The sequence below is a fragment of the Engystomops pustulosus genome, chromosome 1 (genome assembly GCF_040894005.1).
Source record: "Engystomops pustulosus chromosome 1, aEngPut4.maternal, whole genome shotgun sequence".
NCBI lineage: Eukaryota > Metazoa > Chordata > Amphibia > Anura > Leptodactylidae > Engystomops > Engystomops pustulosus.
In genome coordinates, this window is record NC_092411.1 from 135,614,361 (window position 1) to 135,641,285 (window position 26,925).

A 26,925-nucleotide genomic window follows, 5' to 3' on the forward strand; every position below is an offset into this window, starting at 1 on the left:
TAAGGGATGCTGCTCTCAGTGCTATTTTTTTATAGCGACAATTCATTGGCTGTTTGAAACTGCGGGAAATGTGAGGTGTTGAAAGAACTGCATTATCTTTGGAGGTCCTACTGTTGAACGCACCATTCTTCCTGGAGTGAAGCTACAATGATGGTCTGAACTTATTTGCCCACCTTCATTCAACTGTATTGGTTGCCTTAGGAGAGCCAATACAGTTGAATGATGTTGAAGAACTGGTAGCAATAAGTTACAGCTTGAAATGCCATGTTGGCACTTCATGGTAAATAAGTGGATTTTGGTTGTAGTTTGGGCACTTAGTCTATAAAAGTTTCGCCATTACTCATCTTATACCAAGCTACAAGGACTGGCAGCTACAAGCTCCCTGACTTCTTTAACTGATCCTATTGGGCATCTCACTGCTGTCTCACCCTCTTCTATTAGACAAAGGAAATGAAAAAATGACTTACTTACCTGTACATGGCCATTGAGTCGATCCCTCGTCGGTGAACATTCTAAGCTCTTGTTTTCACATTGTCCTCACAGCGTACATGATAAGTCATCATGTTGTTTCCCATTTCTTCCACTGATTTTCAATAACTAAAGCCATAAACTGCCACATACATCATACTGCCACTTACATAAAAACATGGGAGGCTTATGGTCTTTTCGCTCATTGCAGATTGTGCAGTAACTATACATTATAGAGATATACATACTCCATTAAACTCCATTAATGTCCAGCTGAGTTATGGAAACAACCAGGTAAATACATCTAATAGAGAAATGGTTATGATTTGGAGAACAATTTCTTAGACACTCTCAGTTACAATTGCAGAGAATTGAATATATGGAGGAAGAGGCAGGGACACCTTATACCTTGCCTTTCTAGGGCCCAGAAAAAAATATGTCTACCCTAATGGCTATTAGCACAGTGGTTTCCTTCGTTATTAAGAAACCATGCAAGAAATATATACATATTTTGACAGCAACAAACATAGCATTTTACTTTTCTACAGAGAGTAAACCCAAATCCTGGCCAAAAAATATATGAAGGGACAACAGATTGTACAATATCATCCATTAATGAAGATGTTTATCCCTTATTGCTTCCTCAACTAAATGTAATGTGTGGCTCCATAATGGGATCATGGGTCACATTTAGTTAAATTGACCACCTTAAAAATGAGATACGATCACCTCTGCTGGAGGGATAGCACAAAGAAAACAAATAGTTTTTGCATATAAAAAGTCTGGGAGTTACTTCATGAACTCTGAATTCTCAATAGTGTTTGCATGTCCACCTCTGCCAGTGTGAGTATGGGGTGGTCTTATCTAAGGACCGCTATCTCATTTCTAAGGGACAACATGGCTACATTCATGGCTACATATTTTTTATAACATGCGATTGAAGATATGTATATACTTGGCAGATAAATAAAATTAAAGGTGGATGTCCCAGATGTGAATACCCCTTTAAGATAAATAAAATCTAGTCCCATCAATAGTAATACATGTAATGTGCCTTGCCTAATATACCTTCCTGAATGTGATATAAAGTTCTAGAACACAAATAGAAGATATTATGCTAATTCTCCAAAAAGTCATGCGGGTACAACTCAGGTTTTCATCCTTAAACTTACCAGAGTCATCATCATGTCCACTGGGCTTACTTTATTTGGATTCATTTTGTACAGCAGTTTCTTTACTTGATCAAATGTTGGCCTCTGAGCAGGGTTCTGACTTCGGCACTGTCTGATCAGCTGTAGGTGAAATAAGATGTAGAGGAAATCCAGGGTCTTTTCCGCACAAGAAATGTATCAATGGCAGATTCACAATACAGATACATTACAGCATCCATGTGTACAGGGCACTGCCTGCTCTGATATCACAGAGAGAGGTCACCTTGGATTAACTTAATACACAGGCATAAAGTGATCTAAGTATTAGACAACACAAGTGCTTCCACACCGTGGCCTTCTGTTTTCCTATATCTATACTACACATTGCTGTATAGTACATAATAAGAGAACACTTCTCTCCATTTTACTATTTTTACACATACTACTAAATTACTGCATGCTAATTTTTAGTAATGCTATGTATTGACAGTATTATTTTATTAAAGGCATTTAGAACATTTATATGTGGTTTACGTGTAGAAATGGATACTTAATATCCATTAATATGAAAAAAAACGGACCGCTGCGTTATATTTTCTCACTTATTGTGATCCAAAGCTGCTTTTGGCTTCTGGAAAACTGAACGTGTGAATGCTCCCTCATGAGATACTAAACATAGAACAATCGGTGGAGGTGAGCGATATGTATTTTACATTTAATATAAGTTATGGTAACAGTATGCTACAATCTAGAAACTGTGGAAAGTGTTTTATTATTAACATAATATACCGTAAGAGGTTTGCTGATGGTAAAGTACTAACAAGGCAGACGTTCATGCAGGGTCAATTACCTACTCGTGATGAAGGGGCTGCTACAGATGGCTTTTTTAACCCGAGGCTAGTGGCCATCAATCTTTATGAACCCTATAGTTTAATAAGACTTTGTGGGGCACATGTATCACAGTTTTGTCTCTCTGAGGTGAATTTTAGAGACTATTGGCGGCTAGTTTTTGCACCTTATGTATAATCCCGTCTTTTTACTTGTGATACATGTTCAGTTTTTCCTATCCTGGCAGGTGCAAATTTTGGCTTCTTTTTGAGACTTTTTGTTGCAAATGTCTCAAATACACATGGACACAAGCCATGTGAGGGGGTTATATACAGGAGTGGACACTACTGATAATTTGGGATTTTGCATTTGCATTTTTAAACCTATTACAACAGCTGAGGAGAGTGGATTTCCCTAATCACATTACTGTTAACATTTGAATTTACAAAACGCATAGTAAACACAACGTTAACACATACGTTAACATGGAATTTATATAGCGTTTTGTAAACACAAATGTTAACAGTAATGAAATAAGGCAAATCAATCTCCTCAGCTGTTGTAATTGGTTTCAGAATGCATTATAAACACAATTGAACTCCTACGTGTGACCTCACCCTTAGATGTAACCAAAAGAAAAAAAAATGCAAAAATTAAACAATTTTGACAAAAGAGGTTACTGTGCAAAATGTTAAACAGTTAAAGCATGTGAAATAATTCCAATTTACATGTTAAAATTGGGTCCATGAAAAAAATATTCTTTTGCACCTGCCCTGGACCAGGTGCAGAATTGCGACAAAATTGGCGCAAATATGTCAAAATGTCTCACGGAACATCTGGAAAACAAAGATACATAAGGCACACTGCACAAGGTGTACTTGAAAAAGAACAGCGTTAAAAGTTGCAAAAATGGCAATTTGTCTAGCTGAAACTATGATACATATGCCCCTGTATGTTACTGAAAATTATATAGTATGTTCGGTACTTTATAGTATTGTAATATGTACATTGTGTAATGTAATAATAATGATAATAATCTTTATTTATATAGCGCCATCAAATTCCGTAGCGCTTTACAAATCAAATATATCCATAATATGAACACCGAGGCACCAAGAAAAAGTACTCACTCATAAGGCAAAATTCTAAACCTGTCCTGGGTAAGGAACTCAGTTTCCACAGAATTGAGAAAAATGAGTAAAGACTGTATATCAGGGACGTAACAACGTAAGCTACTATGGGGCCTGGGCGCACAGGGGCCTGAGATGGACGGGCAAAACATAATTGATTGATGTGCTCCCAGTCTGCCCCATATGTCCCTGCCGGCAGGATGCCAGAGCATACCATAACCCTGATTTAAGGAGCCTCCCAGGCCTTGGACATGCAGCTGAGATATAAATTGTTAATCATGCACCCATGGGCCCATCCCACTACCTCTCCTGACTGCAAGCTGCATATGAGGTAGGCAGGCCAGGTTGGGCTGGTAAGCTGCAGTCAGGAGAGACAATGGGATGGGCCAGCGGACACATCATTAACAAATTATAATTTGGCTGTCCATTACGGCCCATCCCACAATCTCTTCTGACTGCAGCTGTCCAGCTCGGCCTGCTTGCCTTCTCTAATACTTCCTCCTTCATGCTCAGGTCACGTTACACAACCCCCAACACCACGTCAGAATCGCACGTTTCCTCATTGGAACTCTTCCGTCATTTGAAGTGTATATAATTAATATTACATATGGAGATGTATGCATTGGTTTGTGTATATATGCTGTATATGTGTGTGTATATTTTATATATTGGACATGTATGTTTATATGCTGTTTATCTGTCTGTATGTTTTATATTCTGGATGTGTGTTTGTATATATTGTATATATCTTTGTATGTTGCATGTACTGGATGTGTGTGTAAATATGCTGTATATACTGAATATGTGTGTGTATATGCTGTATATGTGTGTGTATGTTGTATATGCTGGATGTGTGTTTATATATATATATCTTTGTGTATGTTGAATATATTGGATGTGTGGGTATATATGCTGTATATGCTGAATATGTGTGTATATGTTGCATATACTGGATGTGTGGGTATATATGCTGTATATCTGCCTATATGCTCTATATACTTAAATTGTGTATATATGCTGTATATGTATGTGTGTTTGTGTGTGTATGTTGCATATACTGGATGTGTGTGTATATATGCTGTATATGTGTGTGTATGCTGTATATCCTGGATGTGTATATATGCTGTATATGTGTGTGTATGTAGTATATACTGGATATGTGTGTGTATATATGCTGTATACTGTATGTGTGTATATGCCGTATATATACTGGATGTGTGTATATATGCTGTGTATGTCTTTGTATATGGCGTATATACTGGATGTGTGTGTATGTATGCTGTATATGTGTGTGTGTTGTATATACTGGATGTGTGTATATGCTGTATATACTGAATGTATGCGTATATGATGTATATGTGTGTATGTTGTATATATTAGATATGTGTGTATATATGGTGTATATGTGTGTATGTTATATATACTGGGTGTGTGTATATGCTGTATATGTGTGTATGTTGTATGCACTGGATGTGTGTGTATATATGCTATTTATCTGTGTGTATGCAGTATATGTGTGCGCATATGGTGTATATGTCTAAGTATGTGATGTGTATATACTATATGTGTGTATATAATGTGTATGTGCTATATAGCATTTGTGCAAATTTTATGTGTACATACTGTTTGTGTTTATATGATGTGTATAAATGTATGAATTTGTAGACACGTGTATGAGTGTATACATGATTGTGATTGCATAAAAGTGTGCACAAATATGTATATATTTTTTAAGAGGAAGGGGAGACTCAGCCTCTGCTGGTTACGCCCAGCTGTATATAGTATATCATCCCATTATAGCTTAGGCACAGTGAGTTATGATTAAGCTGATGTGGCTTACAATGATTTTTTTGACTTACATCAACATATTCAGATGGACAGGGGTGCACCAAGCCTGTCTGCTGCCTGAGGCGAGCCATAGAGAGACGCCCCCCCCCCCCCCGCCCATATACGTAATATATCAGGGAGTGTCAGGACCAGATCCATCATATTGGTTTGGTGTAAAAATAAAGCAATGCAAAATGCATACAACGCACCGCGATGTAGTATAAAATGCATACAGCGTACCGCGATGTAGTATAAAATGCATACAGCATACCACCATATAGTATAAAATGCATACAGTATACCGCCATGTAGTATAAAATGCATATAGCATACTGCCATGTAGTATAAAATGCATACAGCGTACCACCGTATAGTATAAAATGCATACAGCATACTGCCATGTAGTATAAAATGCATACAGCATACTGCCATGTAGTATAAAATGCATACAGCATACTGCCATGTAGTATAAAATGCATACAGCGTACCGCAATGTAGTATAAAATGCATACAGCATACCACCATAAAGTATAAAATGCATACAGCATACCACCATATATTATAAAATGCATACAGCGTACTGCCATGTAGTACAAAATAGAAGCCCTGATAAATATCACAAATGCTGCATATACATACAGCATATATAGAAATAAACAAACAGTAGATACAGCATATACACACACAAACAAATATACACACATATGTACATATACACATATATACAAACACACATATACATTTATACACATATATACAATCACACATACATATATACACACATATACACATACATATATACACACATATACACATACATATATACACACATATACACATACATATATACACACATATACACACACATATATACACACATATACACACACATATATACACACATATACACACACATATATACACACATATACACACACATATATACACACATATACACATACATATATACACACATATACACATACATATATACACACATATACACATACATATATACACACATATACACACACATATATACACACATATACACACACATATACACACACATATACACACATACATATATACACACACATATACACACATACATATATACACACACATATATACACATACATATATACACATACATATATACACATATATACACATACATATATACACATACATACACATACATATATACACATATATACACATACATATATACACATATATACACATACATATATACACATATATACACATACATATATACACATACATATATACACATACATATATACACACACAAATACATATATACACACACATATTACATATATACACACACACATATTACATGTATACACACATAATCCATACATACATATATATATATGCAAAGATAAAGTAACCTTACCTCTGTTATGTTCTTGTAAAGTTCGGTGCCTTGTCCTGCAGCGGCGGTGGCGCGGTGAGTAAGCCGGGAGCGGGTAGGTCAAGAGCCGGGAGCGGGTAGGTAGAGAGCCGGGGGCGGGTAGGTAGAGAGCCGGGAGCGGGGTGCTGGCAGAGGGAGCGGGGGCAGGGAGCCGAGAGCCTGGAAGGGGGGGGGGGGTAGCGGAGCTCGGTTGAGACGGGATTGGAGGGTGAGCCGGGACCGTAGAGCCGAGAGCGGGTAGGTCGAAAGCCGGGAGCCAGGAGGGGGGGGGGGCGGCCTCGAGCTTGAGCGGGGGCGGGAGGAACAGGGAGCCGAGAGCCTGGAGGGGGGGGGGGGCGTTAGCGGAGCGGGGTTGACACGGGAGTGGAGGGGGAGCCGGGAGCGCAGAGCCGAGAGCGGGTAGGAGCCTGGAGCTTGAGCGGGGGCGGGAGGAGCGGAGAGCCGACACGTGAGCGGGGTTGAGACGGGAGTGGAGGGGGAGCCGGGAGATTGAAAGTATGCTGGGAGTAGGGGGCGGCAGCACATTGTCAGCCGGCGGCCGGGAGCATGGTGCCAGACAGAGCACTGGAAAGTGGTGCTGGCCGGCCGGCAAGGGTTTGATGCAGGCTGGCAGGGGGGCGAAAGCTCGGTGCCGGCGGCGTCAGGGGGCGGGTGCAAGGTGCCGGCGGCGTCGGGGAGCAAGGTGCCCGATGGAGGGCTGCAACGCGGTCCGGTCCGATGTGTGGGAGCTGCCCGGTGCCGCCCCCTCGTTCAGCAGGAGGCGCGCCGCCTGAGGCGAGATGCTCAACTCGCCTCATGGCAGGTGCGCCCCTGCAGATGGACATGGACAGGCATTGTCAGCTTTGCCTTTAATTAACTCTGGTAAAGGGAGGCAGCAGTACTCAGTGGAGCTAGTGTCATCTTTCTATACAACAAAGTAAAAAAGAAAAGAAAAATAACATAGATAAGCAGCATAAAACCATACTAGTCAAGATATCTACTCATGTTATTACTATTTGTGTTAAGAGTTTTGTCATTTTACTTATATAATATTGTATCAAGAATTTATAATACATATGTTATTATTATATATTATTGTATTAATTTTCTGCTTTTCAACAGTTTTATCTTTATTCTATATTTATTCTGTAAATAGTACTGTTATTTCATGAAAATTACTAATCATAACATTTTTTCCTCCAAATTATATACAGATACTTAACTAAAGGAAATATACAAGTTCTTGTTCACTATTGTCCATTGGTTATTTCTGGTATAGCAGCTCTGCACCTCACATCAGGAACAGTTCATAGTAAAACACTGAGCTCTTAGAATTACAAACCCTTTAAACTTGGTTTCCGGTGAGAATATGTTATGTCACTGACTAGTATCATCTGTAACTTATTTGCCCTGCTTGTTAAAGATGTATCCATCATCCAAACACTTTTTTGCATGTAATCTAGAATGTAAGTATCATAACTGTACTCAAAGCATCGTCTTTCTACTCTTTGGATATCAGATCAAGGTCAACATCTCTTTACTGCTCCACTGTTTGTAAGATTAATTTAATATGCTTGTAGATGGTCAACAACCTCTAACATTTAAGCATGGGGGAATCCCCTCCAAAACACCCTTCATCATCATTCACTGAGTTATGTCTAAATGTTGTTCTTGTTTTTCTTGACAAATTGTTATTCTTGTTTGAAGTCGGTATTGTTTAATGCTATTGTGACAGTGTGATATGCTAGATGTGTGTCAATGGGCTACCATTCAGAGGTTGTGTTGTAAATTGCAGTCTTTCAAGGCTTTAATCAGCATTTTACAGGAAGGGTTACATTAGCTCCTACTCCCCTTTCTAGATTACCTTTGCAAGAGCCTTAAATGCTAAACATGCTTTTAAAGGAATTTGCTAGTAAGAGTTCTATGGTGGGAAAAGGAAAGATGTACATCAACCACAAACCTATAGTCCTACAGTGTTGATCCAGAAAAAAGCTATTGGCCCAGTTCTCTCCAAATCCAAATATGGCATGCAGAATAACTCCCTGGATATTCATCACTTTAACACAATTTTTGGTCCCCATAGTCTGTCATATTTTCTCAAGAAAGGCATCCATTTTTGACCATGTATAAAGTATTCACCATACCAACCTCCTGCGACAGAGAGTTCCATAGTCTCACTGCTATTACAGTAAAGAATCCCTGTCTATGGCAATGGTAGAAGCACCTCACCTCTACGCTTCACAGAAAAAGCTTTTTTTTCGAACCTACTATAATATATACTATGATATACTTCAATTACAGAACTGCACACCCCTTTTGCAGGTGTGTAGAGTGCTAATGGTCAAGCATACAATATTGTTTTTAGTTTCATGAGTAACTGAAGTCCTAACCAAGATAATGGTGGTCTTATCTGTTTAGCATATCCACATGTTGTTCTGGAGAAAGCTATGAGATAGTCACTACAATAAAAACCATTTGTATTGTCTTCTATACTATATAAGAAGACTTAGAAACCACATAGGAAATGGTCTGTCATCTATTTATATTCTACACCACAACAATAATATCGATCTGAAGAGAAATGTATCCCTTGTTTGATAACCTTTTTTGACCAATAAAGTAGAATGGAATTGCTTAACAATACCTTCAACACTACTGTAAATGCACTAAGATAATGCAGGGAATTACTTTGTGGACCAAATAAATACTGCAGCACATCAGCTACATCTAGTTTTAACTTAAAGGGATATTCCCACGAAGAGAACACATTCTCTAATTTATTAACAAAAGTACATCATTTCACAGATGACAGTAAATCTTCTGACTATGTTCCTGCCCCCCCCCCTGCTTTACAAGACCAGCTCAGACACAGGCACTTCCTCTCTGCAAGCAGCAATGTGCAGAGACTTAGAGGGGTATTCTCGTCTGGGCATTCACATTCTGTTTCATTAATCTAATATAATCATATATAAACATTTCTTCAATTAGATGTTATTAACAAAAATGTTCCTAAGTGAAGATAATTTCTCAGAAATGTAGTCATATGGTCCCTTAGAAACAAGACTGAGTCCTCGGTTACGGCCACCTCTGCTGGAGGGATTGCACAAAGTTTTGGTACATGAAATGTCCGAGGAGTTACTGCATATCCTACAGCCAGTGGCATAACTAGGAGAGACAGGGCCCCCTAGCAGGCTACTGCATGGGGCCCCCCTTCCCACCTAAAAAATATACATATTAGTATACTCACAAATGCAAGTTACAATTACATATAAAATCACTCATGTGCACACACAGCATATACACACACATACAGTGCCATATGCAACATACTCACATGCAGTGTATACAGACACCTTATATACATCACAAATACTGCATATATACATCACAGTATATGTTATATGCATATTAAGCTGGAAAATGTGCAGTACAACATAGATATAATGGTTCACTTTCTCTATTCTTTATTGTGTCAGGTCGGATGAGGGGGCCCCCTGACACTGCGGGCCCGATAGCGGCTGCTATGGCTGCTACCACTGAAGTTACGTCCCTGCCTACAGCCGTCCTGTGGTAAAGAACGCTGAATCCAGGAAGTCAGGCAGGACTCAATAGCGCATGTCTGACCACTGTTGCCAAAATGTGAGGTGGTCGTATCCGAGGAAGCGGATCTTGTTTCTAAGGGGCAACATGGCTACATTTATGAGAAATTATCTTCACGCAGGAACATTTTTGTTTAATAACATCCAATTGAAGAAATGTTTACATATGGCAAATGAATTAAATTAAATGTAAATGCCCAGATGGGAATACCCCTTTAATCTACTAGCTACAGACAAAATAAGGTCTTTATAGCAGAGCTGACTGTTTGTTTTATTGATTAGGTATGGGAGAAGAGCTGAGAGGATCTCATCATCTCTCATCTCTGATCTGTTTCATCTCTCTTTTTCTATGTGTCAGATGCTAGTGGAATATTCATAAGCTAAATAACAGTGTATATAAACCTGGATCCTGATAATCTAACCACTTTGTCAGCACACAGCAACTCATAGCACTAGAGGAATCATGAAGTGTCTGCTTAGAGAGTTGTTGGACAAAAACAGCAATAAAACTGACTAAAATTGCAAAGTAAGGAGTTAAAAATTATCTTTAACTAGGGGATTCAAATTTGAGAACTTTCTTTCATGGGAAAACCCCTTTGACACTAAAGTAGCAAATTGTTATTTGGACATACATTTGTATTAACATACATTCAGATTTCTTTATACAAGCCAAAACCAAAAGTGTATTGAAAAACAAAGTTTTGCCTGTTCTTTATAGTTCCTCATACTGCTATCAAGATACAAACCTGAACCTGTTTCCTTTATACCAAATCAGTTAAAGGAGAACTCAGCTTCTATATACTGTACTTTGCACTAAATTGTGAGAGCTTGGATATCAGTTTCATAGGTAGAAAGACACATGAATATCCACAGTATGTAGATAAAGCAGATATACAGTACATTCAAAGAAAGAACCAGCACTTTAGGTCTAAATTGAGACGAAAACCTTATAACCAAAAATATGTCTTCAATATCAGATCATGGTGCACAAAACTTGAGACCTCGACCAATCAACTGTTTCCAGTTGCCACTTGCATTGGAATCAACACAATTACCAGCACAGGGAGAACAACTCTGTTCTCAGAGTTACGTCCGGCCTTGAAGTGATTGGTAGCTGCAGTCACACAGATCAGCCAATACAACAAAAAATAGAGATGCACAAGTTCTGTTCTCTGTATTCCCTCCAACTTCAGTGTCAGCAGCAACGGCATGACTGGTGGGAATTCCAAACACTTACGTTACTTTTAACAAACAGTATACATTTTTATATGGTTAATATCAAATGTATGTAGCTATAAAGAAATACAATAAAAATGAATTTGGGGCATATATTATGTTGGACCATTATAAACAGTAAAACCAAATATAACACTTGTATCCAACATGATGTGAGCTTAAAGGGAACCTGTCATCACATTTTTCACAAATACAGCTAGTAACAAGTTCCCATAGAATCCAGTCAAAAAGGTGCGTTAGTGCTCTAAATATCAGTTGAGCATGTGAACACCGGTCTATTCTCAGCAAGTCTCTCTTTTTTTTTTTTTTAAAACAGTTTTTATTGGGTTTTGAGAAAAGTTTTATCCAAACAGTAAAAGTAACTGACATACAATAAGTGCCCTTTGGGCACCAAATACATCACCTCATAGGACACATGACCAGACATATTGTAGTATATAATAGCATTTACCTATAATACGACTACTTGCATATTTAATTCTAGTCATTTACATGAGAGTAATGTAATGATATTATAATATAAAATACCGTCTCTATCTTGTGAAAATATAGGATACCCTAGGACTTATGTAGAGTTAAAAATAACCTCCAATAAAAGAAAAACAGGGGAATAAACAGAAAACAACAAGACTGATTACTGACAGTTAGTCTACAGGTCGTATATTGATATGTGAGGCCAAGAGCTAATAGTCGCCCAAGATTTACTCTTTGAAATAAGTGCTGTGTATCCATACTTCCCATTGGGTGTTGAAGGTTTTGTAGTTGTTATTTTGTAAAGATATAGCCTTCTCATAGGAACATGTAGTATTTATTTGTGCTATAATCTCTTTAATAGATGGACTCTTTATGTCTTTCCAATATCTTGTTATTGCCAACTTTGTGGACATAAGAATGTGTGCTACTATATTACGGGCTTTTAGTGGAATTACTTCCATGTTCATTAATAGTAGTGCTGTAGCTGGGGAGAATGGAGTGTTGTAGATACCCAAACTATTTATTAGGTTAAATGCTTCTAGCCATAAGGGTTTGATTTTAGGACATGACCACAAAATGTGAGTTAGAGTACCCTTTTGGCCACATAGTCTCCAACACCCTGGAGGTGAGGAACTAAATATATTGTGGAGACGTGCGGGAGTAAAATACCACCGCATATGTGTCTTAATTATTGCTTCAAGGTGGGAGACACTCTGAAATGAGGTATGGGCTAGTGCCAAGGCTTTCTTCCATTGGTTATTATTAAAAGTCAAACCTAAGTCTTTCTCCCAGGCGTACATGTACGGCAGTTTGGACATTACCGTTTTATTGTTTAGGAGTAGATAGAAAAAAGAGATCCCTTTTTTCTGGTTTGTTTTATTCTGTAAGAAATTAAGCACTTGCTTGTTTATTTGTAGAGTGTCTGGATTAAGGTTCAACATAAATTTGCGAATTTTCAGATAGTTAAAGATTTCTCCTGCAGGGAGATTGTATTTGATTGTTAAATTTGAGAAAGAGTCTAGTTTTTTATTGTTCCATATATCTGCCAAAGTTGTAATATTATTTGAACGCCAGAAATGAAGGTTAATATTTTGAATATTAAGTTCGAATATGGAAATAGGTATATTGTTGAGTTGTATTTGGGTTAGGTCTTGGGTATTAGAGGAAATTAGTTCCTGCCAGATTTGATCAGTAGCTATCATGGTGTCCAGTTTAGAAGTTGGGCTGTGTATGTTCCATATTGGGTTTATAAGTCTGGTTTGTAGGGGGGAATTGTTATTATAATGCTTTTCTATGTTACACCAAGTATTGTTTGGGTCCTTATTCCACCAGGAGCTGAGTTGACTTAAGATAGATGCTTTGTAATAGTCTTTTAATTCCGGAACCCCTAGTCCTCCAGTTGATTTGGGTTTACAAAGTGTGTGCAACGCTATTCTTGGGCTCTTTCCCTGCCAGATAAACTTTCTTAATTGTGTTCTTGCTAGCCTAAAGAAGGTCTCTGGGATTTGGATGGGGATTGTTCTAAAGATATATAAATATTTTGGTAGGGTCATCATTTTATATGACGCTATACGCCCGCACCAAGATAAAGGTAGTTTAGCATATTCCAATAGTTCTTTGTCCGTTTTATGTAGTAGGGGGATATAATTGAATTTATAGAGGTTCCTAGTTGGGAAAGCTAGTTCGATCCCAAGGTATGTTATATGTTCTGGTTGCCAGTCTAGTGCAAAATCCTGTTTCAGTTCCTTAGTTGTCTCTGAGTTTACATTAACTAGGAGGGCTTGGGATTTAGAGTTATTAACTTTGTAGTATGAAATTTGCCCGAATTCTTGTAAAGTATTTATTGCGTGTGGGATAGACGATTTCGGATTTGTTAATGATAAAATTATGTCGTCTGCAAAGAGTGAGATTTTATATTCTTGCCTTCCAACTTTAATGCCTGAAATCAATTGGTTACTTCGGATAGATTCCGCTAGGGGTTCTATGGATAAAACGAAGATAATGGGTGATAGGGGACACCCCTGTCTTGTGCCATTCGACAGGGTGAACTTTTGAGACAGTCTGCCATTAACAAGTACTCTTGCCGAGGGATTAGAGTATAAAGCTTTAATGGCATTCAGTATAGGACCTGTAAGTCCGAATTTTTTAAGTGTGGCAAAAAGGTAGTCCCAGTTCACCCTGTCGAATGCTTTTTCGGCATCTATGGTTAGGAAAGCCGCTGGGGTTGATTTGAGTTCACATATTTGCAGGAGATCGATTACCTTTCTAGTGTTGTCTGAGGCTTGTCTGCCAGGGGTGAATCCTGTTTGGTCATATGTTATAATTGTGGGGAGAATATTTTTTAGTCTGTTTGCTAAAATTCGGGCATATATCTTGATGTCTTCGTTTAGTAAAGATATGGGACGGAAATTTGCTGGGCTATCTGTGGGTTTGTTTGGTTTCGGGAGCGTCACTATGATTGAGGATAGCATAGATTCGGGGAATTCTCCTCTGGTGGAGGCCGCGTCGAAAACTCTCTTTAGGTAAGGTGCAATTATGGTTGAAAATTTTTTGTAGTATGCCCCTGGGAGGCCGTCTGGGCCTGGGGACTTGTTAGAGGGTGAAAGTTTTATGGTTTTCAGTACTTCCTCTATTAGAATGGGAGAGTTAAGTTTGGATAGTTGCTCAAGGGAAAGTTTTGGTAGAGTGATAGAGTCTAAGTATTTTTGAATATTGTCAATTGTGGGTATGGATGTTTGGTTGTCCTGATTTAAGTTATATAACTTTTCATAGAAACCCATGAGTGAGTTTGCTATATCTCTTGGGTTCATTATTTTATCTCCTGTAAGGGGATGTTTTATATGTGGGATGTTGGCTTTTAGTCTCCTTTTTTTAAGTTTGTTAGCGAGGAGAGAGCCTGCTTTTTGGTCCTGGGAATAGTATTTAATTTTAAGTCTATTAAGCATGCGAGCATGGTTATGAAGCAAGAGATTGCGCAGGTGGTCTCTTTCCTTGTTTAATGCTTCTAATGATATCTGTGATATTGTTTTTTTATTGATATTTTCTAGTAATTGGATTTTCTCTAGTGTTTTATTAATTTCTTTTTGCCTATTTTTGTTTATTTTATTTGCCAATTTTTTGAGATCATCTTGTATGTACCCTTTATGCATGAGCCATATAGAGAAAATGTCTGCTTCACCGTTATCGTTAAATGTTAGGAACTCCCTAAGTGCTAGTTCTATTTTGGCATAGTTAAGGGGGTGGGCAATAATTGACATATCTGCTTTCCAGATGTAGTCGTTTTGTCCCGAGAACTGTTCTGAGATTATAATTTTCACGGGGGCATGATCCGACCATTTGATCAATCCAATAGATGAGGATTGCACTTGGTCTATCAGGTTCTTATTAATTATAAACATGTCAATTCGAGAGTACGTTTTATGTCTGGGTGAGAAATATGTGAAATCTTTTTCCGAGGTGTGTTGTATTCTCCATATGTCATGTAAATCATTTTCCCAGAGGAGGTTGCTAAAAGTGGGGGACCTATAATTTCTGGTGGATGTAGTATCTTCATAGGGATGTAAGGTTGTATTAAAGTCCCCGCATAACATAAGATAACCTTTCTTAACTTTGTTCACCTTTTTTAGTAATTTTCTTATAAATGAGATTTGGCCACTGTTGGGGGCATATAAATTAACAATGGTATATGTTACGCTGTTGATGTCACATACTAATATTATATAACGGCTCTCAGGATCAATTTCCAGGAACGAAACGTTTACAGCTAGGGATGCTTTGAGCGCTATGAGAACCCCTCTTTTTTTTTGAGAGAATGTGGACAAAAAGATATGCGGGAATTGAGTATTAGTTATTTTTGGTGGGTTCTGCGAGCTTACGTGCGTTTCTTGGATGCACAGAATGTCGCATTTTTCCTCTCGGGCCTCTTTCCAGAGGAGCGACCTTTTGAATGGGCTGTTCAGTCCTTTGACATTGAGTGACAATACTGTCAATCCCATCGGAATTTTATTGAGTGAATGCTATATATAATAGTAGATGTATCATCAACAGCTATATCAGTGACAGTTATGAATACCCAGATATAAGCATGAGTTAGGTTTAGTCTAGTTAGATCTGTGTTGACAGCTAAATTGATTACCCTAGGGTGTATAAAGGTACATATATGAATAAGGCTATAGCTCAGTAGGCCTAAGCAATCAGTCAACTTAAACAACATAAACATAAGAACAAATAACGTGTTCCTTAACATAATTTTAGGTACCGGTGTGAACGAGTACTTCATGTGGGGAAGTGAGTCCAGTGGAAGCATGTTCAGAGGCCGGTGGTCTCCTTGTTTAGGAAAGTTCCTTCAGGATTGATAGAAAGTAGTTGGTGTTCACTTGGTTTTCCATTCCGGATCAAGGCGGTTTTGGCGCTGTGGGTTTGGGTTATGCCTGGAATCGTCGCTAGATAGTCCCCATTTGTCCATCAGTTCCAGGCCCTCTTCTACTGACTTGATGGCCACTATGGCGTTGTCTCTCTTCACCAAAATTTTTGTAGGGAAGCCCCATCTATGGGGAATTTCTTTTTCTCTGAGCAGTGACGTAATCGGGTACATCTTTTTTCTGGCCTGCAATGTTGCTGCAGATAAGTCCATAAAGAGTTTGATAGAGTCATATGGGGCTGGGAGAGCTTGGAGCTTTCTTGACTCTGACAAAAGTTGTTCCTTGACGTGATAAAATGTATATCTAGCCAGGACGTCTCTTGGGACTGTGTCTGGGAGGTTGCTTGGTTTAGGCACTCTGTGTGCTCTATCGATGCAGAGCTCATATTCTGCCAGATTAGGGAGAAGGGTTTTTGTCAGTTGTTGGATGTAGTTTTTCAGGTAGGTGTTAGGGACAGTCTCGAGAATACCACGGAATTTAATATTATTGCGTCTGTCTCTGTCCTCTGAATCAATAATTTTCGCTTGGATTGCTGAGATTGAGTCTTCTAGTGAATTATGCGAGTCCACTCATTATGCGCCTGTACAAATGACGTTAGTTTGTCTTCTGATTGTGATACCCTATCTCCTAGTTCTTGAATGGATACTTGCATTGGTTTCACTATTGATATAATATCCTTTTGTAAGGAATTACGTAGTATTTCTAGCATATTTTTAAGAGTATGTTCAGAGACCAGTTTTTCTGTGGCCTGGAATGCAGCAAAACCATCAAGTTCTTGGTTACTTATTTCTTGCCCTTCCGGAGCTGAGGTAGCAGGCATGTTACCCTGGGGTGAATTGTGGTGTTTTGCTCTCTGCTTAGCAGGGCTGCTGGATGCAGAACGAGTGTCATCAGATGAGTGCTGCTGTGAGGGTGAGCATGAGGAGTCAGTGTTGCTGCTCGTTTGCAGAGCTAGGGGTGGCATGCTAATTTCATCCTCTGTGTATGCCGGAGAGAGGAGCAGAGGGGACCGAGATGCCGGTGAGTCATTTCCCCTTCTTCCTGGGGGTTTATAAGAGATTGGGGGTAACTTTGCCCCATTCCTGGTTGGGGGTGTCTGTTTGGAAGCGGGGACCGCTTCAGTTTTTTTGCGCGGCGCGGCCGCTCCATGCGGGTCGGCGCCATCTTGGACGCGGCATGCGGCTTCGTTAAAATAGTGTGCTATCGGCTTACCTGCCGATTCCCTTGCTCCTCTTTTCCTCCCAGTGGTACTAGGAGTCGGGCCGGTTGCTTTGCTGGGCATTTTGTCCTGTCGGAGCTGGCGTTTGTCGCTGTATAGCGGAGACTGGACCGGAGCACTCACTTCATGCGGCCATGTAAGTCAGCGGCCAAGCCACGCCCCCCCTCAGCAAGTCTCTCAATTCTTGCAACATAACATCATTCTTTAAAATAGATCGAGAAGACCGAGCATGTATAATCCAAAATCTTTATATTTTTCATAACAAAGACATAAGGGCAAAAGTACATCACCAAATTTCAGAGTGTGTTGCCAAAGTCCATGGAGCAGTTCACACGTTTTATGAAAAATATAAAGATTTTGGATTATACATGCTTGGTCTTCTCGATCTATTTTAAAGAATGAAGTTCCCATAGAACCCATTTTAAACCTACACCTTTCTATTAGCTAAAATGTTTCCCTCACATTCTCATAACATCAACATTATGTTATCTAACCTGGCATCAGCTGACCCCTCCCATCTATCCCTTCCCATGCCATATGCCTCCTCACCAAGGACCCAATGTTTACCCCATGTATTTATCTGATCACATGAAATTACAGCATGCCTGCATGGACTTATACTCCTCTCCATCCTCCATAAAGAAATGCTATGATTTTATGTGATAGGATATATACATGGGGTAGATTTTGCAAATGTTACTTGGTAAAGAAAAGGACCTTAGATGACATCAACTCGGTCACATAACATGAAGTGCTTAACAGAACTCTCTCTCAACATTCCGGCAAGGCACTGTATAAAACATTTGACAAAACTTTTCTACACCTAATGATAAGTAAACAGAGGTTTATATGTCTGTAGTTGAATATTGGTAAAGATGCTCCCTAAGTACCAGTTCCATACAGTGGCATGTCCTAGCAGTGAGACCTGTCAATCAGTAACAAGGAAGCAGGGTAATACAATTAAAATTGAATATATAGGACTCCATTAATATCATTGGACTCTGGTGTGCAGCATATAAGTTTACAAACTGATTTAGTAACATTGCAGCCATAGAAAAGAACTATTTAGGGATAAGGGCAATGCTTTTTAGTCATAGTTTTTTAAGAAGTACTTATTTTGTCTGGGTTAATTTAAATGTCAGGTTCCCTTTAAAAGTAAAACCATTGCATTTAAAATAAGAGCTTTCTGCTATAACTTTGGTACATTTTGATAGATATCATATTAACAAAATTGTAAGAATTATTTCTTACCGAAGCAGGATCATTCCTGATAGCTATTTCTAATAAAATAATGGCATAACTGAAAAGGAAATTAAAAAAAAAAATTAATTGACATAATTTATGTTTGGTTAAATATTTGGGATTGTAAACATCAAAATATCTAGTTACCATATATACACGAGTATAAGGTGAGTTTTTCAGCACATTTTTTTGTGCTGCAAAGCCCCACTTGACTTATACTAGAATATATAAAATAATAAACCTAGTACTTACCTCCGACACTCCCTGAAGCACCTCTTTACTCTCTTCTTCATGTGTAACAATGTGGGTAGACAAAAACGGACACACTATGAAGCCACTTGACCACATCATAGTGTGTGCGCTAGAAGAGTGCTTGGACTTGTCTCCACCTGTGCTTGGAAATGTTGTTGACCTTAATGCTCACCAGCAAACTATGGAGGGTTCTAGGGTTGAATACTATTATCATAAGTATATTCAAGTTCTTCTGTTAAAGAGCTTTATCTAATGCTCAAACAGACCTTCTACAATGTTAAGGTGATTGCCAAATTTATAGATCATTGTTCCTAGCACTGGGAAAGAGGCACAGAGAATGACACAATACACAGTCATAAGCTGCACTCAAATCACTGTGTTTATTTCAAACAAGCAGTCATGTATACAGAAACATAAAAAAACCTTGCACATTGCAAATCTCACATTGTAATGAAGGGGTTAAAATGAGACCCAAAGACAGGGAGCGACGATCTTCGCCAAGATGGCAATATGCAGCAAAGACTTACCGGCTATGAAGAGGGCTCAGTCCGTGAGCCCTCTCCATGCACCCGACGCACGCCGTACTATTAAGGCGTGTGTCGGGAATGGGTTAATTACAGACTTTTTTCTGATATGCAAATGGCAGACAAAAAGTCCCTTCTGAATAGGAGAGTCACCCTTTCTCCAGGCTGTCAGGAGACAGAAAGTCCTCTCCTTGTCCTGACCAGAATGCTGTCCCTTTCACTGCATGATGAATTTAGCAGTGAGCACTCTGTGGGTATCTGCAGATCTTGCCACTATTTCAGGGACCTGATAACGGACGGAGTCAACATAGAAAAAAGGCATAAAAAGCTTGGAGAGGTGGGAGGAGGAAGATTTAAGCCGGTATGCCTGCACTGGACTTTTCAACAAAGGCACATAGGTGGGGTGAGTAAGGTTTATTATCCTGTTCTTGATGAATAGTTTCCTTTAAGTAAAGTTCCTATCAATGATATCAATCTCCCTTAGGTTTCCCTTTTATTTTTCAGGCAGGAAACCCTACAACAGAATAACTGCTTATTAAAGTTTATACAGCCGTTAAAACTGAACAGGAGCTTTAGCTTTCCAGAAAATGAGAAAGCAGATACTTTACCTGGACATGTCAGCAGCTGCAGATTTTTCATGACAGGACACAGATTGGGTCTCTGGGGGTATGTATACCTGAGCAGGATTACCTTGAAAAGCATCATAATCTCCCAAAGAAACAGGTTTGCGGAAAAAGTTCAAACCATAATCTGCAAGGAAATAAACTTACAGTATATACATGGATGGATATGAGATAAATTATAGCCTTTGATGGAGTATAGTAGTGAAATCCTTTTTGTTATCCTACCTTTGTGGACATAACATTTAAAGGGGTTGGCCACTTTACCTCATATTTTTTTGTAATGTGTGTGTAAGTGTGCGGGGCAGGATATTGGGTAATTTACCAACATACATATATTAAAATTTCTGCAACGCTTTATTAATTGAAGCCTCTTGTCTTTTACCTCATCAGCCAGACATATATGACTATGAAATGGCCATAGATGGAGGGTCATGTGATCTCTATCTGTCCATGAACAATCACCTGGCAGGACCTTGATCCCACATTCATCATAGTATCATAACATAGTAGTTTAAAGACATTAAAAGATGTAGGTCCATCAATTCCAACCTATAAGATTAAACAAATGTTTTTTCCCCATAATCTGTGATATTTTTGATTTCAAGAAAGGCCAGACCTTTCTTGATTATCTACATAGAGTCCGCCATAACAACCTCCTGCAGCAGAGAGTTCCATAGTCTCACTGCTCTTACAGTAAATAACCTTTGTCTATGGTTATGGTAGAATCGCCTCTCCTCTAGGCATAGAGGATGCCCCCTTGTCCTGGTCACAGGCCTAGGTATAAAAAGATCTTTGGAAAGATCCTTGTTCTGTCCGTTCAGGTATTTGTACATAGTAATGAGGTATCCTCTCAGTCATCTTTTTTCTAAGCTAGATAACCCCAAGTTGTATAATCTGACATTGTATTCTAGTCCCCTCATACCCCTTATAATCTTGGTTGCTCTCCTCTGCACCCGTTCCAGTTCTTCTATGTCCTTTTTATACACTGGTAACCTCAACAGTGATGCAATTGTCCACATTTATTAAAGTGCTTGCGCCAGTTTTCTGTCTCACTTTGCACTAGAAAGAACTTGCAAACTGCTTGCACATGTATTTATAAAGTGTCTGCGTCAGTTTTGTGTCTCGGCTGAACTGTGTCCGACAAGACAGAAAAACTTTGCACAAAAAAGGACGTACACCACAATTCTGTCCGACATGTTTTTGATAAATGAGGGACAATATTCCATGTGTGGTCTGACCAGGAATTTGTATAAGGGCAAAACTGTGTCCTTATCGTGAGAGTTTATTCCTCTCTTAATACATCCCATAACTTTATTTGCTTTATTAGCAGGTGTCTGGCTCTGATCAATAAAATGAAGTTTACCATCCACCAATACCCCCAAGTCCTTTTCTGATGAAGTTTTAACAAGTAATTGTACTTTTTGTTTACATGCCCCAAGTGCATAACCTTACTTTTATCTACATTAAACCTCATCAGCCATTTATCCACCCATTCCTGCACATTCTACAAATCCCTCTGTAATGCTATACAATCGCCTTGGTATTAATTACTTTACACAGCTTAGTATCATCTGCAAATAATAAGACTCTGCAGCCTTAACCCTCTATAAGGTCATTCATAAAAATATTAAGAAGGGTGCCCAATACTGACCCATGTGGCACCCCACTGGTAACTTCAACCCAATCTGATAATGTACCATGAATGACGACCCTCTGTTTTCAATCACTAAGCCAATTTCAAACCCAAATGCACAGATATCCCCCTAGTCCCAGCAGTCTCATTTTATGTACCAATCGTTTATGTGGCACTGTATCATACGCCTTCAAAAGTCCAGATACACAACATGCATAGCCTCCCACAGGTCCAGTCTAGAACTTAGCTCCTCATAGAAGCCACACAGATTAGTCTGACAAGACCGATCCCTCATAAACCCATGCTGATGCTGGGTTATAAGCTTCTGTACAGTGAAATATTCCAGGATACTAACAAACCCCATTAAATATTTATATTTTTTACAACAGAACACATGAACAACGTGAATACTCATAAGGTCCTGGTAGGGTGATTGTTCATGGACAAATAGAGATCAAATTACCCTCCATCTTCTTTGTTAAATTACCTAGTATCTTGCCCCTCCCACTTACATGCACATTTCTAAAACATAAGGTAAAGTAACCAACCCCTTTAAAGTGATCATTCTAGACAAATATAAGCCAATGTAATTGAAGAAAAATAACATGAAGAACATGGGAATCATGGGAAAAATCAAAGTGGGTGTCAACTGACTCCATCAAAGTAGACAGTTAATGTCAAGATTTACCTGTAATTTTGCAAACCCATCGATCATCAATAACACAATTTGTGGATTTAAGCCTTGAATGGTACATTTTATGTTGATGCAGATATGCCATGCCGTGTGCTATGTCAGTAGCAAAAGAAAACCTAAAGACACATGATAAAATGGAGATGTAATGAGACGTTACCTCTAATATATGTAAAGAACTATTTCAAAAGCAAGAGAACATGTCCCAAACTCCTTTGTAAAATAGGTTCACATATGATTTGAGACAGACTTATGTGGGTAGAAGAAGTTACCAATTTATTACAAGGACGATCCTCACACCTTTTGCTATGCAAAGCAATACTGAAAGACTCCCTTTGAAGCATAGGTCATTAATGGACCCCTAAGTAAGCAATTGCAAACTCTCTTTAGAGACAGTGGTATGATGTGTCAACACAAAGTGCAAGTCCAAGGATATTTTGATCTAGGACTTTTTATCTTTAAACAAAAGTTAAACTTTCATATATTTTGCATTTTCTAGACAGAGGTGAACATCATACAATTACTATATATTTCTGTCTATACATAATGAGTCGCTTATATGACTTATTTCAAATGTTCGCTGTTTCCAGTCATCATTATTCATCTTAATGCATAGTTGCAATTTTTTACTACAACACTGCTAAAATAAGCAAGTTCACAGTAGCGAGGCCACAGGGGGTAGCCATTTTACTCGATCTCATTAGATACTGCTTAAAATTTGTATATACAGGTCTGTTGCAAGCAATAGATGTCTGCCTAAATGTATCCCATACCTAAATGCATGTGATATACCGTAAGACTGGTAGAAACTGTGTGTACATGCATATACCATGTAGACTAGCCAAATGTGGTGATATGTGGATGTGTCCCCTATGGCTCTTTGAACAATATTAGCCATCTGCTTGCCCTATGAATGTCACATCAGAGCTAAAAATATCTATTACCATAAAGAGAGGCAGATTGAGAGCTTAAAGTGGATCCGAAAATAAATGTAAAAGTGGTCTTATTTTGCACTAAAATCTCTCCATAGAGCATAAAGCTCTGGAGGACTGTGTACTACCAAGGAAAGAATTCTATCAAATGTGGCTCTGGCCTAAGACTTAAAATGTGGATAGAAAAGCAGGACAGAGGCTGCAAAGACTACCATCATTTATGAATAACGTATGACCTACTGTTGGACTGCTCTCTACCTTTTTCAAGCATATTATTAATGTGACAAGGACTGCATTTCTGTTTTCTTCTTGTATTCCGGCTACCAATAAAAACAAATTATAAAAAAGATGCTGCAAAGAGTGCTGGAGAAAAACGGGAATCTAATGTTACCACCGTAATCGTAAACATGTAGCATAAGGGAGAATTTAAGGCCCAAACTGCACGTCAGAGGGTATAAGGAGCATTTTAGCGTTAACTGTTGTACTGATTCTCTAAGGGACTTACCAAAATATCAGTGGCACTTAGGAATGTGTAATGTAAATTGTGTTGTGTTGTGCTTGCATTTTTGGAACATTGTATTAGCTTGTCGTGAGCAAACTGTGTAACTGAATGTGCATTAGTATTTTGCCCGTGGCCCACTGTCAGTATGCTTTCCACTGTAATAATTCATTTTAATGTATAATATTTCTAAATATTTTGTAATTTACTAGATAAATAAAAAAATATAAGGTAAACAATAGAATTACCTGAAACCCCAGTTCAGGGGAACATCTTCATTCAGCAAAACATCATTCAAGCTTCCCTTGGGACAGTACTCTGTTATTATGGCCACATTTGGAACTTCAATGCAACCTCCAATAAATTTGCAAATATTCGGATGATCAAGGTCCCTGAGGTGTTATTGTTTAAGTAAGTGTCAATGTAAGGCACAAAAGGAATACTGTTTGACAACAAACACCAACTGAACACATAAAACAACAAGAACGTCAATTTCTAATCTACTGCTTGGAGTAACATTTACCGAATTTGCTTTACTTCCCTCCGTACTGTTTTGGAGAGTGTAAATGTCTTCTTTGGGATTTTCTTAATAGCCACTATTCTCCCATCACTAAGAAATGATATTGAAGATTCAATAATAAGCAGAAAGCAATGAAATATCTACAAGATGTCTTTGGATCAAAGTAGCAAGGACTAAGTCCCATCCCCCATTCCATTACAAAAATCAACAAAAATGAAGACTTTTTTGCCCTTTCCTCCCCCACATAGTACTAACTCATATTGTATTTCTATGGACTGAATGCACTGCTTGGCAGGCAGGGAGTTTCGGGTGGTAGGATGTATTTGGTACCATTTTTTGTAAAATAGAAGGAGACCATACTAGTCTTCAGTGTAGACATTGAGTACAGTCAGCTCTGCATCCTAGCTGTTACATCTGTGTCAGAGTCTTCCTTTGTTCAATGAAACTTATTGAATAACTTTTAAAATCCCTTTCTGTGGGAGAATAGACAAAAATTATTTTCTAATTTTTTTGTGCTGTCAAGGTTGCTTTTTTTCAAGGTTATTTTTACTATATTTGGCTAGTCTTTTATCATTTTAATTTTGAGACTTGGAAAAAAAAATATTTTTGGATTTATTTGTATGCTTTTGATCAAATGTTTTACCACATCATGACTGCTATACAGCTATATATATATACAATAAATATATGTCATAAATAAATAAAAAATAATTTTAATTACAGATATTAATTTTCACTGTTACTTTAACAGTGGATAACTCTGTTTGTGTTTCACCTAGAAACACATATAATATTACAGGGTAAATACTCTTTAATTTATCAACAGAATTGTGTTTCTAGATGCCAGAGCTCTGGAGATATGATAATTTGAATTCAGCCTGTCAGCTGAATGCAGAATGCAGATGGAGCAACAGAAGACACTTTACAAAAGTACATGCAACCTCTGGGGGTTATTTATCATTAGGCAGGCTCCTTGGGACAGTTCTATGTCTGTTTTTGGAGCTCTGCTGTCCATCAAATTCATTAAAGTGGATTTGGACTTTTAATACATTTTTCTATGGTCTTTTTCTGTCTCTGTTTTTTTTTCTAAAAGTCCCAAAAAAGCCTTAAAATGCATAAAAAGTTCCAGCACATACACCGGCAGGGGACTGGGTAACTATGTGACTTCTTAAAGGACTTTTTGAAAAAGTCCCAAGTTATGAATCTTTTGCACATTACTGGGAAATGGCTGTCTATATACTGGGGCCTGGCTGGCTATACACTGGGAGCTGGCAGGCTATATTGTGGGGGCAGGCTGGCTATATACTAGGGGTTGACTGACTATATACTGGGGGCTGGCAGGCTATATACTGGGGGCTGGCAGGCTATATACTGGGGCATGGGCTGGCTGTATACTAGGGACTGACAGGCTTTAAACTGGGGCATGAGGTTGTAGGCTATATACTGGGGCATGCGCTGGCAGCCTATATACAGGCGGTCCCCTACTTAAGAACACCTGACTTACAGATGACCCCTAGTTACAAACGGACCTCTGGATTTTAGTAATTTGCTGTACTTTAGTCCTAGGCTACAATAAACAGCTATAACAGTTATCAAATGTGTCTGTAATTAATATTTATTGTTAATCTTGGTTCTTATGACAACCCAACATTTTTAAAATCCAATTGTCACAGAGACCAAAAAAATTTTGACCAGGGTTACAATAATAAAGTATACAGTTCCGACTTACATACAAACTCAACTTAAGAACAAACCTACAGACCCTATCTTGTATGTAACCCGGGGACTGCCTGTACTGGGAAATGGGTTAGTTATATAATGGAACATGGGTGACTATATTCTAGGGCATGGGATGGCTATATACTTGGCTATATACTGGGGCATGGGCTGACTATTTACAGGGGCATTTGTGGGCTGGTTAGCAATATACTGGGGGCTGGCAGGCTATATAATGGGGGCTGGCTGGCAATATACTAGGGGATGTCAAGCTATATACTAGGGGCTAGCAGGCTATATACAGGCTATAACATGTCATGGACAAGGTCATTGGGCACCCTGATAACATTTTACTGCAGAAATTGTAACAAAAATATTTTTTTTAGCATTTTGAGAAATCATTATAACAGACATCTTATTTTTTAAAGATAAAAAATTAATTGTGGAATGGTGGTGACTATTGGCATTTGGCATGCCATTATTTGTGTCTTTGTGTCCATCCTTACATCCCAACAAG

The 26,925-nt window shown here is 38.5% G+C and overlaps 1 protein-coding gene across 1 annotated transcript in view; it reads right to left on the reverse strand.

Moving 5' to 3' along the window:
- Positions 1–26,925, reverse strand: part of LOC140120064 (atrial natriuretic peptide receptor 1-like) — an 82,250-nt gene that overhangs the window by 41,896 nt on the left and 13,429 nt on the right. The window contains exons 10-17 of the mRNA XM_072139427.1: positions 24,696–24,782; positions 24,421–24,564; positions 22,739–22,860; positions 20,403–20,544; positions 19,028–19,076; positions 7,655–7,752; positions 5,437–5,482; positions 1,641–1,760 (exon numbers count right to left, since the gene is read on the reverse strand). Of these exons, the coding sequence (XP_071995528.1) occupies positions 1,641–1,760; positions 5,437–5,482; positions 7,655–7,752; positions 19,028–19,076; positions 20,403–20,544; positions 22,739–22,860; positions 24,421–24,564; positions 24,696–24,782 (808 nt within the window). The remainder of the gene's footprint in view (positions 1–1,640; positions 1,761–5,436; positions 5,483–7,654; positions 7,753–19,027; positions 19,077–20,402; positions 20,545–22,738; positions 22,861–24,420; positions 24,565–24,695; positions 24,783–26,925) is intronic.